Source organism: Molothrus aeneus, chromosome 19 (genome assembly GCF_037042795.1).
Source record: "Molothrus aeneus isolate 106 chromosome 19, BPBGC_Maene_1.0, whole genome shotgun sequence".
NCBI classification, from domain to species: Eukaryota; Metazoa; Chordata; class Aves; order Passeriformes; family Icteridae; genus Molothrus; species Molothrus aeneus.
Window position 1 is genome coordinate 216935 of NC_089664.1, and position 11947 is coordinate 228881.

The 11947-nt window shown below is 60.6% G+C and overlaps 4 protein-coding genes across 13 annotated transcripts in view; 1 reads left to right on the forward strand and 3 right to left on the reverse strand.

The window, feature by feature from the left end:
- Positions 1-1460: 1460 nt before the first annotated feature.
- Positions 1461-3274, reverse strand: TMEM141 (transmembrane protein 141). 7 transcript variants are annotated; one of them, XM_066563141.1, is made up of 5 exons: positions 3036-3274; positions 2865-2931; positions 2671-2754; positions 2431-2505; positions 1461-1769 (listed from the first exon to the last, which is right to left on the reverse strand). In XM_066563141.1, exons 1-5 carry the CDS (start codon positions 3180-3182, stop codon positions 1690-1692), a joined length of 453 nt encoding a protein of 150 aa, XP_066419238.1. In that variant the 5' UTR covers positions 3183-3274; the 3' UTR covers positions 1461-1689. The 7 variants fall into 7 exon arrangements, with proteins under 7 accessions (XP_066419238.1, XP_066419236.1, XP_066419235.1 ...); XM_066563139.1 differs by having other exon boundaries at positions 2431-2511; positions 3036-3262; XM_066563138.1 differs by having other exon boundaries at positions 2380-2505; positions 3036-3194.
- PAXX (PAXX non-homologous end joining factor) lies at positions 3144-5454 on the forward strand. Of its 4 annotated transcripts, XM_066563133.1 has the most exons (7): positions 3144-3241; positions 3323-3383; positions 3515-3549; positions 3677-3867; positions 4340-4411; positions 4869-4962; positions 5075-5454. In XM_066563133.1, exons 1-7 carry the CDS (start codon positions 3156-3158, stop codon positions 5112-5114), a joined length of 579 nt encoding a protein of 192 aa, XP_066419230.1. In that variant the 5' UTR covers positions 3144-3155; the 3' UTR covers positions 5115-5454. The 4 variants fall into 4 exon arrangements, with proteins under 4 accessions (XP_066419230.1, XP_066419232.1, XP_066419231.1 ...); XM_066563135.1 differs by lacking the exon at positions 4869-4962; XM_066563134.1 differs by lacking the exon at positions 4340-4411.
- A 376-nt stretch (positions 5455-5830) lies between these two features.
- CLIC3 (chloride intracellular channel 3) lies at positions 5831-9082 on the reverse strand. Its single transcript, XM_066563002.1, has 6 exons — positions 9038-9082; positions 8027-8136; positions 7551-7676; positions 7305-7411; positions 6824-6999; positions 5831-6492 (listed from the first exon to the last, which is right to left on the reverse strand). Exons 1-6 carry the CDS (start codon positions 9071-9073, stop codon positions 6331-6333), a joined length of 717 nt encoding a protein of 238 aa, XP_066419099.1. The 5' UTR covers positions 9074-9082; the 3' UTR covers positions 5831-6330.
- Positions 9083-9488: 406 nt separating this feature from the next.
- The window catches only part of ABCA2 (ATP binding cassette subfamily A member 2), a 34395-nt gene continuing 31936 nt past the window's right edge, over positions 9489-11947 (reverse strand). The window contains exon 49 of the mRNA XM_066563194.1: positions 9489-11887. Coding sequence (XP_066419291.1) covers positions 11852-11887 — 36 coding nt within the window. The 3' untranslated portion in view covers positions 9489-11851. The remainder of the gene's footprint in view (positions 11888-11947) is intronic.

Below are 11947 nucleotides of genomic sequence, written 5' to 3' on the forward strand. Positions count from 1 at the left end.
GCTGTCCCATGGGGGCAGAACCCCTCAGCCACATCCACAGGTCAGCCTCTGCCCAGAGGTCTCAGCCCTTGCAGCCTGTCCAGTGCTGAGACACCGTCACAGCTCTGTGCACTCTACCAGCCTGGAGATGACCTCAAATAGACCAAGGTGGGCTGGAAACCTCACACCAGACCCAGACCCACTTGGAGGTGGAGGAGCTGCAGCCAGCCAGTCACCAAGCTCGTGCTTCCCCAATGCTGGAGGTACAGTCACCCCAAAGCCAGAAGCAGGCAGCTCAAGCTGTCCCTCACTGCCACAGCCCCCAGGAAAACAACCTGCCAGCAGCCTCCACTGCCAAGGCCCAGCTCTGGTGCTCAAGGGCAGCAGCAAAGCAGCTCACATTTGCTGCTGCAGTCACTGGCAGCTCAGACACCAGGACACACATTGCAGTGCTCAGCAGCTGCATGGGACTGGTCCAAACTCTCCAATCCTTTCGGAAGCCTTCCCCTGCCCTGCACGTTCCATGAACACTAAAGAGGAATGGCTGCAGGGAGCTGCAGTTTCTCACTGCCCTCTTTGCTCCTGTTGGCAGCACCAACTCTGCTCCGTGGGTTTGCTCGCTTCCCAACACCCTTCCCTGCTCCAGCTGGAATACCATGCTTGACTTAACACACCTGTTCCCTGCAGCACTTTGCTTTCAGCTCTTCCACTGGCTGCTCCCCATCTCTCTGCACAGGGCAAACCTGATTCCAGTTGAGAGGATGCTGTGAACCTCCAAGCCCAGCTTCCTCCCCAAGCTCATCTCCTCAGCACAGGGACTCCCTCCTGTGGTGATGTTCAGGGCCTGTCTATGTATCTCATATGGAGAAGGCACTACTGGTTCCTGAAGCTGAAACACTGCTCTAAGAACCTGGGCAGCTCCCAGAATTCAGGCTGAGTTTCCTCCTCTAAGAAATTCAGCTGCAGCTGAATCAGAGCTGGACGTCCACCAAAAGCAGACAATTGACCTAGTCAAGACTTGGAGTCTGACATGGAAAAACCCCACATGCCCCACTGTGTGCATGGGATTCGAGACAGTACCATTACCTTGCCGAGCAGTTATGGATCTGGATGGGCAACCTGGGACTAGCCAGTGACAGGTGAGCACTGCAGAGAGGGGCCGTGGGCACATGGTCAGCTCTGTTGCAGGGGAAGGGGACACCCCAGAGGCCACCCAGCTGTGGGACTTAGCTCAGGCCTGTTCAGGTAGGTATGAAAAGCCTTGCTGCTGTGGTGGAAGGGACATGGGGACTGGCTGGGCTCAGGAAAGATGACACAGCAACAGCTCTACCCTCACAACTCAGACCAGACCGGTCTGCACCTGCAGTCTCAGAGCAATCCAAGTACTGACTGTGACTGCCATCACCACAGAGGGACCAGAGCTTGCCTCAGGCTGACATTCACCACCTGCTCTGCCCTTCACCTCATCCACAACAAGTGCATTCGGCTCTCAACTTTTATTGTACCCCGAGCGCAATGTGCAGAGGCCATGGGGCAGGCAGCAATCCCTGAGGTGCCTCCACCATGCTGTCTCTGGCAGGATCAAGTCCTCAGAGCTTTCCAGAAGTGTCACCAAGCCCACCACCCTCACAGGCAGCATGGGCAGTGTCAGGTTGGGCAGACAGGAAGGGGTGAAGTGGGACACAGGCACGGCAGGCTATGCGCTGCTGGCTACTCCACCACGTCACCGTATCTGTTCCTCCTCACCAGTGTTGCAGCGCCATCCCTGTCTTCTGCACTAGGGAGGTTTTCTGCAACAAGAAAGTACAAGTTCCCTGGACCTCCAACTACCCTGATGGGTTTGCGAAGCGTGGGCAAAGAACCACAGAGCCTTGGTGAAGCACGTAAAGCCTCTTCAAGTTGGCCTAGCTTTGGAAGCTCAAGGTATGTATGGGAGAAAGCAGCGAGCACCAATGAGAATTGTCCAGCAGCTGCTGTCTTGATGCCCCTCCAATTCTGCCCACCCTACTGGGCAGCAAATCCCTCCACACCTCGGTTGCTCTCTCCATCCCTTACCTTCTCCTTCCGCTCCCAGCAAATGAGCCTTTTGTGCTGGCTTTTGTGAATACCCAAAGCAGGCAGGACAGAAGGCAGCAGCGAGTGCACCCAGCCCACATCACCAGCCCTGCTCAGGAACCCACTGTGCCTGGTGCACAGAGGGACAGGGGAGGCATGAAACTAGGTAAGGAGCTCCACCCACCATGGGTGCTCCTGCTCCCACCCCTTGGCTGCGGGGTGCCAGTGTGGGACTTATATAATGAGATTTTGGCAATGACACGGTCACCAGCAGAGTAATTATTGCATCAGGGAAGAACCAGGCACAACAAGCTCAGGCAAAGCAGTAGGAAGATATGACTGTACCTGCGGGTTGAGACACCCCACCAGTCACGGCGAACTCTTGTAGGGACTTGCCTGTCTCCAGGTAAATCCAGAAGTTGGAGCATTTCTGCGTCTCAGCTCTGGTTACCACGTAGCTTCCGAGGGACCCTGCAGCTGGGGAGGCCGAGATGCTCCTGGGAGTGCCAGCAGCACCCGCTGCCACGAACCCTCCTGAGCCCTGGGGACCGGGGCACTGGGAGGTGGCTGGAGCCAGAGACGAGCCCCCATAACAGTGGCAAACACCACTCTGTACCGCTCGGGCTGGGTACTTACCGGCAGCCAACAGCAGGCTCCACTGCAGGCTGTATGGCAGCTTCTGCCGCGCCATATTCTGCACCGCGAAGGCGGCCCCGCTGCCTGCCAAGACCGAGGCCGGGGTTACCGGACACGGCCGGGACGTCCCCACTGCCCCCGCGGAGCGGCCAAGGACAGCCCGGGGGATGCCGGGTGGCTGGACCGGCCCGTACCTGCCAAGAAGGTGCCGATGCCCTTCATGAAGGCGTGAGACTGGCAAGCCGCGTACTGCTGCAGCGCCTGCGGGGAGGCATCAGCGCGAGGGCCGGAGGCCCACCCGGACCCCTCAGTCCCGGCACCCCCCGCACCCCCAGGCCCCCCAGCCCGTCCCCCGCGGGGCGCACCGGGTGCTTGGCAGCCACATCGTCCTCCACCCGCCGCACGCCCAGGTTCACCATGGCTAGGGTGCCGGGCCCGGCCCGGGGCAGGACCCGCCCCTGCCACCCGCCCCTTCCGCCGCGGCCATGGCGGAACCGGAGGGGCCCTTTCATGTGCTCCGAACCGGGACAGGCCGGTTCCTCTGCTACTGCGGACCCGACGGCGCCGTCTAGTGAGAGCTGGGCGGGAGAAGGAGCAGGTGGGGGGCGGGCGGGGGTCGAGCAGCCCTGGCCTGAGCTGCTTCCTCCCGCAGTGTGACCGACGCGATGGAGGTCTGGGCCGGGGAGCTCGGTGACTGCCCGGCGCTCGGCTTTGTATGTACCGGGGGGAACAGGGGGAGGCGGGAGAGCCCGGGACTGAGACCGGGGTGCCGGAGGGGCAGGGATGGATCTGGACCCAGGCTAAGCCGTGTTGGACGCGCTCTCCTCCTCCTCTCCCTCTGCAGCGGTGCCCGCCGGAGGAGCACGGCGCGATGCTCAGGTGGGTGCCGCCGCCCTGGGACCTCCCTCGCTACGGGCACCCTCTCTCCCCGGGCTCCCCCCACCCTAGGCCCCACCTCGCCCGGAGCCCCTCTCTCTCCTGCTCTCCTTACCCCCACTCCCCGCAGGGCCGCCCTGGATCACGGAGCCGCCGCGCTGAGCCTGGGCCCGGGTTCGGCCACACTGCGGCTGCCGGAGGAGCCGCAGTGCCCGGCCCTGGCCCTCGCCCAGCTGCCCGCCGCCGAGGCGCGCAGCCAGCTGCAGGCGCTGGTCTTCGGCATGGCCGGCTGCATCGAGAGCCTGGAGAGGCGCCTGGAAGGTCCGTGGTGGGTTTAGAAGAGGGGAGGGCTAGCAGCTCCTGCCACCTTCATGGGATCGTCACCCCGACCTAAAGTGCCCTAGGTGCCCCAGTTCAGCCGCACTAGGAGAGGGCTTCACCCCAGGTGGTTTCTTCTCACCGGTCCCAGTAGACCAGCAGAAGAGCTGCTGCCCGTCACTTCCCTGTTGGGGCTGGGCCGGGAGGACACAGTGCTATGTCTCTGTGTGGAAACACAGCCCTTGTTCTCATGGCAGCACCACACTAGCATCCTGAATGTCAGAGTCGCCTTATAGATATCTTTGTCTGAGGGGTGGAAAGATTTTGGAGCAGCATCAGTCTGGCTGGAAGTGCTGAGAGGAGAATGGGGCTCAGTTTGGCTGTGGAGGGAGCTCACTGAGGGAGGCTTGAAGGTGCTGCATGTGGAATAAGGAGGCGTTGTCACAAGCTTCGGCTCTGGCTCCTGTCTCAGTAGCAGTGGAGACGTTAGCATCTTCCTGCAGTCCTGAGAAGAACGCTGCCCGGAGCCAGCAGCTCTTTCTGCCAGGTAGGCACTGCTAGGGGCACCTGCCCTGCTCCTGCAGTCTTTTGTCTTCTCCCTCCTGGAGGTTGCTGCTCCTGTATCCATGTGCTTTCCAGGACACTCTTGAGTGTCCTCAGCTCTGGCTGCTGGCAGCCACCTGTTGTCCTGGTGCTCTTCCAGGCAGAGCAGGGGCAGGGTTTAGTGTGGTGGCTCTCAGGGTGTCTGGAATGCTCAGGTCAAAGGCTGGGCATTGCCAGCCTCAGAAGAAGGGCAGGCTTTCCTGTGCTTCCAGACTGGAGGCTGTGTGGATCCATGCCTCCTTGTGGGAGAGAAGGCCAAGCCTGGCCCTTGCCCTCTGTGGCTGCTGGTCCTGCCAGGCTGGGCTCCTGGAGGCTCCCCCTAGCCGTGGAGGGACTGGCAGGGCAGCCAGAGCTCCTGGGTAACCTGTAATCTGTGTCCTGCCTGTTCCTGACCGAGGCAGACCCCAGCCCCAGGAAGAGTAAGGCTTCTGGCTCAGCTTTGCCAGGCAAAAGGAAGGTACCGGGGGAGTCTCTCATTAACCCTGGTTTCAAAAGGTCAGTGCTGGGGCTGGGTGCTGCTCACTGGGCACCCTGTGGGCTCTGCTCCGAAGTTATGTGGCAGCAGGGCTTGGGGCTTGTGACTGATGTTTCCTCCATCTCCTTCCAGCAAGAAGGTGCCATCTGGAGTGAATTTCGAGGACTCCTGATGGGTGCTGTCCTGTGCCCTGATGACAGCCCTATGGACCACTGTGTCTGAGTGAGGAGGTGTCCCTGTTGTTCCGGACCTACTGAGCTCCTCAACCCAGGGAGACAACAGAGGCAGCAGTACCTGGCAGCCAACCCTCAGCTTTCCCCTTTTGGGGGAACAGATGGAGCAGAGGGGACACCAGCATGGTGGGTTTATCCCCTGCAGCTCTTCCCTGCTGGCAGGGACCAGCTCCTGACCTCACCATGAACTGGTGGAGTTTGGATGGAGCTTTGATACCATGGAATGGAAAGATCACCTGTGCTTTGCTTCTTGCCAGTAAAGGTGTTTTTAGCCAGCTACTCTCTCTGGGTGCGTCTGTCCATTCTGCCTCTCCCTTTCTCAGGAAGCCTTGGGCCTGTTTCAGCTGAACCCAGATGTCTGGGCCTCAGAAAAGTTCCCTTCCCTGACAGCTTTTTGCAAGTGGGCTGACAGGTGTGTGGTTAGAACTTGGTCAACCCCTCTGGAGAGCTGGGAGGGTGGGCTCTGCCTTGCTGGGCACTGGCAAAGGATGAGGATGTCAGTACAAAGCCTTGTGAGGGAGGAGCTGCTGGGGTGGTCACTCTAGACTCACACTGGTCTTACTTGCAAAGCTTTTATTGATTTCCAGGAACTCTGAAGCTTAGCTTGTGCTTTCCCTGCTTCACAACCCCCAAGTCTGTTGAGAGCTTCCTAGTAGTGAGTTTTGGGGGGAACTGACCTGTGTCCATTGCCTATGCTATCCCCCCCCCGGCAGCTCCCTTCATAGGTCTCTATGGCTGTGCCAGATCCTCTTACCTGGTGCAGGTGTGAGGGCACCCTGTGGTGCCTGCTGCCCAGGTGGGTGACACAGTCTGCCTGCCTGTGCAAGTGGCTGCAGGGCAGCTTGTTGTCCCCAACTCTGACCCTGCCCTCAGCTGGGCACAGCTATGGCACCGATGGTGCCTGTGGCCGTGCCCCTTTGCCCTCATCCTGATGCTCGAAGGGCCACAGAGCTTGTCCTGGTTGTGAGGAAGGGTGAGTGGCACAAGAGGGGCTGAGTGCACTGCAGATTGCTGCCAGCACCTGTGTGCCAGCGGAGGAAATTTGGGTGCGAGTGGCAGAGCTCTCCTGAGCCCCTGCAGGCAGGGGCAGGGTGGGTGCTGACCTCCTGCCTGACCCCAGCCTTGGCCTAGCACCCACCAGGGCACGTGCCCGGCTCACTGCGGTGCCCGGACCACGGAACGATAGGCCTGTATAATCTCCTGGCTATTGGGGCAGGTGTATTTGAACTCCTTGGTTTCACTGGCATTGTTGAGGTACCGCCACACGCCCTGCAAGTCCTTGGGGATCCCAAAGCGGCGGTAGTGCTGGCACACAACCTGTGGGTACAAACGGGGGAGACTTGCCTGACACTGTGCCAAGGAGGCCTCTACCACCAGGGCAGGCACCAGCTGGGAAGGGTGGCAGGGAGCCAGGGACATTCATGGCACTGCACAGTGGAGGGCTGGCAGTTGGGATGCAGAAAGGAGTGGGATCTGTGGGAGGGCATGGTGCTGGGCAGGGCTCCTAGGGAGAGGAATGCTGGGGGGCACAGAACTGAGAGCAACTGGGAAAGGAGCAGGGGCTTGCTGTAGGTACCAAGAGGAAAGTGAGGGCATAGGGATGTCAGGGAAAGGAGAAGGGCATGGTGCTGGGATGCCCGTGGCTTACCTGAACAATGTTGAGCTTTGGCAGCAGGTTGCAGTCAGCCAGTGTGAGGTGGTCTCCATCAAGGAAATGGCGCTGGGAGACCCGGAGGTGGGGGTCCTGGGCCAGCTCGTGCTCCAGAGGGGCACTCAGGTACTCATCCAGCTTCAGCAAGGCCCGCAGCAGGCTCCGCTGCAGTGCTGCAGGGAGGGTGGCCAGGTCACAGTACAGCCCTGCTCTGCTGTGGCCTCCTGCCAGCCCAGCCCAGCCCAGGTGTCCAGGCAGAACCTGTCAGCCTCTTCCCACCCGGCTCAGGGTGGCACCTGCCTCTGCCCTCCCACAGAGACCTGGCATAGCCACACTGGCCCATGTAGAGAGGGCAGTGCCTGGACAGACCTGACTGTGGACTCGGTGGGGGGACTGGGAAAGCTCAGTGTGACCAGGCTAAGCTTTGGGGTGTGGCACCCGCGAGGTTGCATGGGGTGCTCCCCCACCCGCTCCTCACCCTCGTCCTGGGCAGGTACCGGGTTCTTGATGAAGGCAGAGAATTTGTGGAAAATGTCGTTCCCAGCCAGGCTTGACTCCGGGTATTGTGGGACCAGACTGGGGCACCTGCGGGGATATGGGCACAGCTGAGGCAGGTACCAGAGGCTGACAGGCTCATGTGCTGTCAGCCCCCTCATCCCTCAGCTTGTCCTGCCCTTCTCTAGGGGGGCCCCTTCCTCCTCTCAAGGCAGCACCAGCCACTGACATGGGGGGGCTCAGCTGGTCCTCCAGGAACTCCTCAATGGTGATGGTGTCGGTCTTGGGCTCGCCGTTGTAGAGGAGGACAGGCAGCTGGGCACCTGGAGCGAAGTCCTTCAGAACATCCAGTGCCCTGTGGGAGATGGGTAAGCCACTGATGCCTGGCATGTCCAGCGTTCTGCCGGGCACTGTGTGTGTGTGTGTTCATACTGTGCACATGTCCCAAGCAAAGGGAGTTCTGGTGGGCTGGTGCACAAGGTGGTGCCCTCAGGCCCCTCCTGCCTCAGTGTGTGGCCAAGGAAATACCTGCCAACCTCCCCCAAGCACCAGTGGTCACCTGGGGAGGTACAAAAAGCTCCATGCATCCCATAGTGCCCCACCCTTCACATCCCTTCCCAAAGTGTTGGGGACCCACCAACCTCCCACCCTGCACATGATCCTGGCCCCAAGGCTGGCACCCCTTGGGAGGGGGCCACCACTCACCTCTTCACGTCCACAGTGGTGAGGGTGAAGGGCACCCCTTTGAGCAGCAGCACCATGAAGAGCCGCTGGCAGAAGGGGCAGTGCCCTACGCTCTCCCCATCCTCACTTGCCTGTGGGCACAGAAGGAGAGCTCAGCTGCGCTTTCACCCTGGCATGGTCTCAGTGGGGTCCGTCCCAGAGGGTACAGGGTGAAGATGATAGGGCACATGCCCCAGCCCAGCCTGGCAAGCTGTGCTGCTGTCCATGGCACCTGCTATGCCTGGCAAGGCGCCAGCTCCTGGCCCCTGCCTGCTCCCAGAGCCTCAGTGCCACACCCCAGAGCAGCCACATGGCACAGCAAGTGCTGGCCCTGGCACCCTCTGGGGACAAGGACCTCCAGGCTGCGGCAGCCTCACAGTGTCAGTGGGACAAGGGCTTGAGAGCAAGTGTGGCAGCAGGGGTGGCAGTAGCAGAGGACAGTCCAGCAGCAAAGATGTGCCAGAGGAAGGTGACAGAGATACTGCTGGTGGCCCTGTCAACCCCGGCCACAATCCCATGTGAGTTCTGTCCTGGCCTGCACAGCCAGACAGACTGCCCTAGCCAGGTGGCTGGGAAGGGCCTGGCAGGTGCAGGCAGATGCTGTGGTGCTGGCCTGCTAGGCCCTGTTTTCACTGTTTTCAGGGGGAACCTGGTCCAACCTCCCCAGGTTTAGCCCCCACAGCCCCTGTGCCTCCAGGGCAGGAAGCAGCAAGCAGTGTGCCCTGGAGAAGAGCCCGAGCTGCCTTCTGCCTGTTCTGCTGCCTATCCCCCCACATGCCTGCTGTCCCCTTCCTGCCCCACTGTCTGTTGTCAGCCCCATTGCCTATCCAGTGCCTGACCCACTGCCCGCTATCTGCCCCCCTGCCTGCCCAGTGCCCCACATCTGGGCACTGCAGTGGACAGGGGCAGCCCAGCCACCCCACCACAGCGCTGCCAGAGTTGGTTGCCAGAGCTACCAGTGACCTGGGGCACTGACCTGAGGACCCCCCTCACCTTGATGAAGAGCTGGATTTGGGGTTTTTCGGCCATGCTGAGCGGTGGCTGCTGCTGCACTGCTGTACTCAGTGCCACAGCTGAAACCACGGCCCCTCCCAGCCCACATTCCTCCTCAGGGTGCACCCGCTCCCACCCACGCCTGGCTCTGTGGCACAGACAGGACGCCCTGCTGTGGGGCCCTGCCACCGTGGCTGCTGCCAACCCCAGGCTGATAATGCAGCTGGTGGCATTGCCAGCTGCTGCCACTCCTGCCTGTACCCCCAACCACCCCACTGCTTGGATGACAACAAGCACTGGGCACAGACCTGTGTTGTGCCCCAGCACACGCTGTCCCTAGCAGGATCCTGAACCCCCACCCTGGGCACTGCCACTCTCCTCCTCAGCCCAGGCCCTCCCAGGTACCCAGCCCTGCCATTCCCTCCATGCCCAACTACACAGCCTCAATGGATTCAGTTATTATTTTTTATTTAAAACGGTCATTATTTTCACATTTCCTCTTCTTTTTGTTTGGTAGCAATATACAGGCAACTCCAAGATGTCCCCACCCCCAGGGGCCCCACACCCGCGGCTGAGCATGGCACTGGCGCCATGCCTGCGGCTGGTGGCCAAGGACGTGGAGAGGGAGGCAAGGCTGGAAGCGGGGCCAAACTCAATGAAGTGAACAGTGTTAAGGCAGCAGCCACCCCTGCCCTGGGGTGCTACCTTCCCGCTCCACCCTTGGACTGACTCTAGCACAGCGACTGTGCCTGGGCAGCACTAAGCCCATGGCAGGTAGGCCACTGTGGCCACCCAGGCTGTGTGGGCACCTCCACTGACCCTCAGAAGCCATGCAAATGATGGCATGGTGGCAGGGGGAAGACTGGGTGGACAGGGAAGACACTGTGACTGGGGTGCCAGTGCCCTTCTGGAACCTGGAACAAGACCGTAGTGTGGCAGGTATGGGGCAAGGATAAAGCCCAGAGCACAACAGCACTGCCCACTCTGGGGTGCTCCAGGGTGCCACCAAGGTGACAGCTGGGGGGACTCAGAGATGACACTATCCCCTCTCCCTGATGGCAAACAGCAAACTTTGAGCTGGCTTGTCCCCCAGCATCCCCTGGGGAAGGCAGAGTGTGGCCAGCATAGGAGCAGGGGCAAAGCAGGGGGCAATGATAGGGGCTGCACCCCTGTGCCCTCCAACCCATCCCAGATCCAGCCAGTTTCCCATATGCCATTTAAAAAAATGGTCTCAAAAATCTGAAAATAGAGCTTCTTCTCCCAGTTTTCCCCCTATTGAAAATACTGTATATTGTATCACAATCCATAGCAGGTGGTATATGGGCCTGATAGGACCAGGGGGCATGGGGACAGTTGAGGTCAGGCCCTGCTCCTGTGCCCAAGCGGGGCCAGAGCCAGCATCTCTCCACCTCCACCTCCCATAGCAGCCAGCTGAGGTGCCTGGTGCTGCTCAGGGCCTCCAGCCAAGCCTGTGCCAGGAAGGCAGAAAGGGCATTGGAGCACACAGGGCAGACGGACCATGGCTGCTCCCCAGGAAGGTGCATAGCCACCCTGAGGGATTGCCAAAGACTGTGGCACCCAGCGGGGGGGGTGGATCAGCATCACAGGCCCACCTCTGGGCACAGCTGCAACTTGTTGAGAGCTGCAGGTGCCAGCCATGGTCCCTGTGGGTGACAAGGCAGCAGGACCCTCTGCAAAAAGGAGGAGCACTGCTGACTAAGGGGGTGCCCACTGCTGGCCAGTGACACTGCCAGTCCCACTACTGCAGTCCCTCCTTCCCTCCCCACCACCCCAGGCACCACTGCCAGGCTGCTGGCACCCACCCGGACTGTCCTGACCTCGTACCTTAAGGCCACTCCACCACCAGCTTCCAAAGCCAAGCTGGGGTGCTGTGACCCCTCTCCCAGTACCACCAGTGACCCAACAATAAGAACCTAGTGCAGCTGGTTCCTGTACAGGGTTGGACACTGAGGAACAAGTGTCAGGAAAAAAGCGAAGTGGAAAGGGACACAGCAGAAAGGTGGCAGAGCTGCAGCAATGCCCTGTGATAGAGGAAGCAAGTGGTGAGGGCAGGCAGGAGGCAGGATCAGAGACTTGAGGGTGAGCGACATGATTAGGGGCAGAGGGGAGAAACAGCTGGTGCCAGCATGTGAAATACCCTGTGAAATACCCCTCTACGCTGCCACGTGCCTCTGCAACAGCACTGCTGCCTGGGGACGAAGCCAGTGCCCAAGGCCAGGCAGGGCCAGGGCAAAACAGACCCCAGGGTGGGCAGGATGTACCAGTGAGGCCAAGACTCCCAGTGACATCCTGCTGGTGACAGAAATCGGTTATAGGTGAAGGACCAGAGCACCTGCCCAGTGGTGCCCAGGGCAGCATCAGCCAGGGGGGATGTGGATGCAGCCATCCTTCTTCTAGCTCCATGGGGCCAGGCCTGGGGAGGTACCCACAGCCAAAGGTCCCCAGAGTGAGTGCAACATGAGTGTCCAAAGGCACTGCTCACAGGCCTGTGTGTCTGCCCCAACGTGAGTGGGGCTGGCAGTGCTGGCAGCAAGCCATGTCCTTTCCTTCAGAGTCTCCATCCATGGCATGTTGAGGACCATGCCCCCAGCACCATGCGGTGATGCTGCTCCAGAGCTGAAGGGGGAAATAGCCACCCCAGTGGTGGCTTCCGAGGTCCATCCAGGCATTGCTGTACCCACTGAGTCCTCCCTGGCATGTGGCTCCAGCTGTGGCAACTCCACTCCACGGGGCAAAGGGAGGGGAGAGGCCAAAAGGGTTTGGTGGCTTGACAACATGGTTATCCCCGGGGACTCAGCACAGCGTGTCCGTGTTGAAAGAGAGCTGAGCCTGAGCAGGGAGACAGGCAGGGCTCAGGGGCTGCCCATTTAGCCAGCATACCCAGGGCAT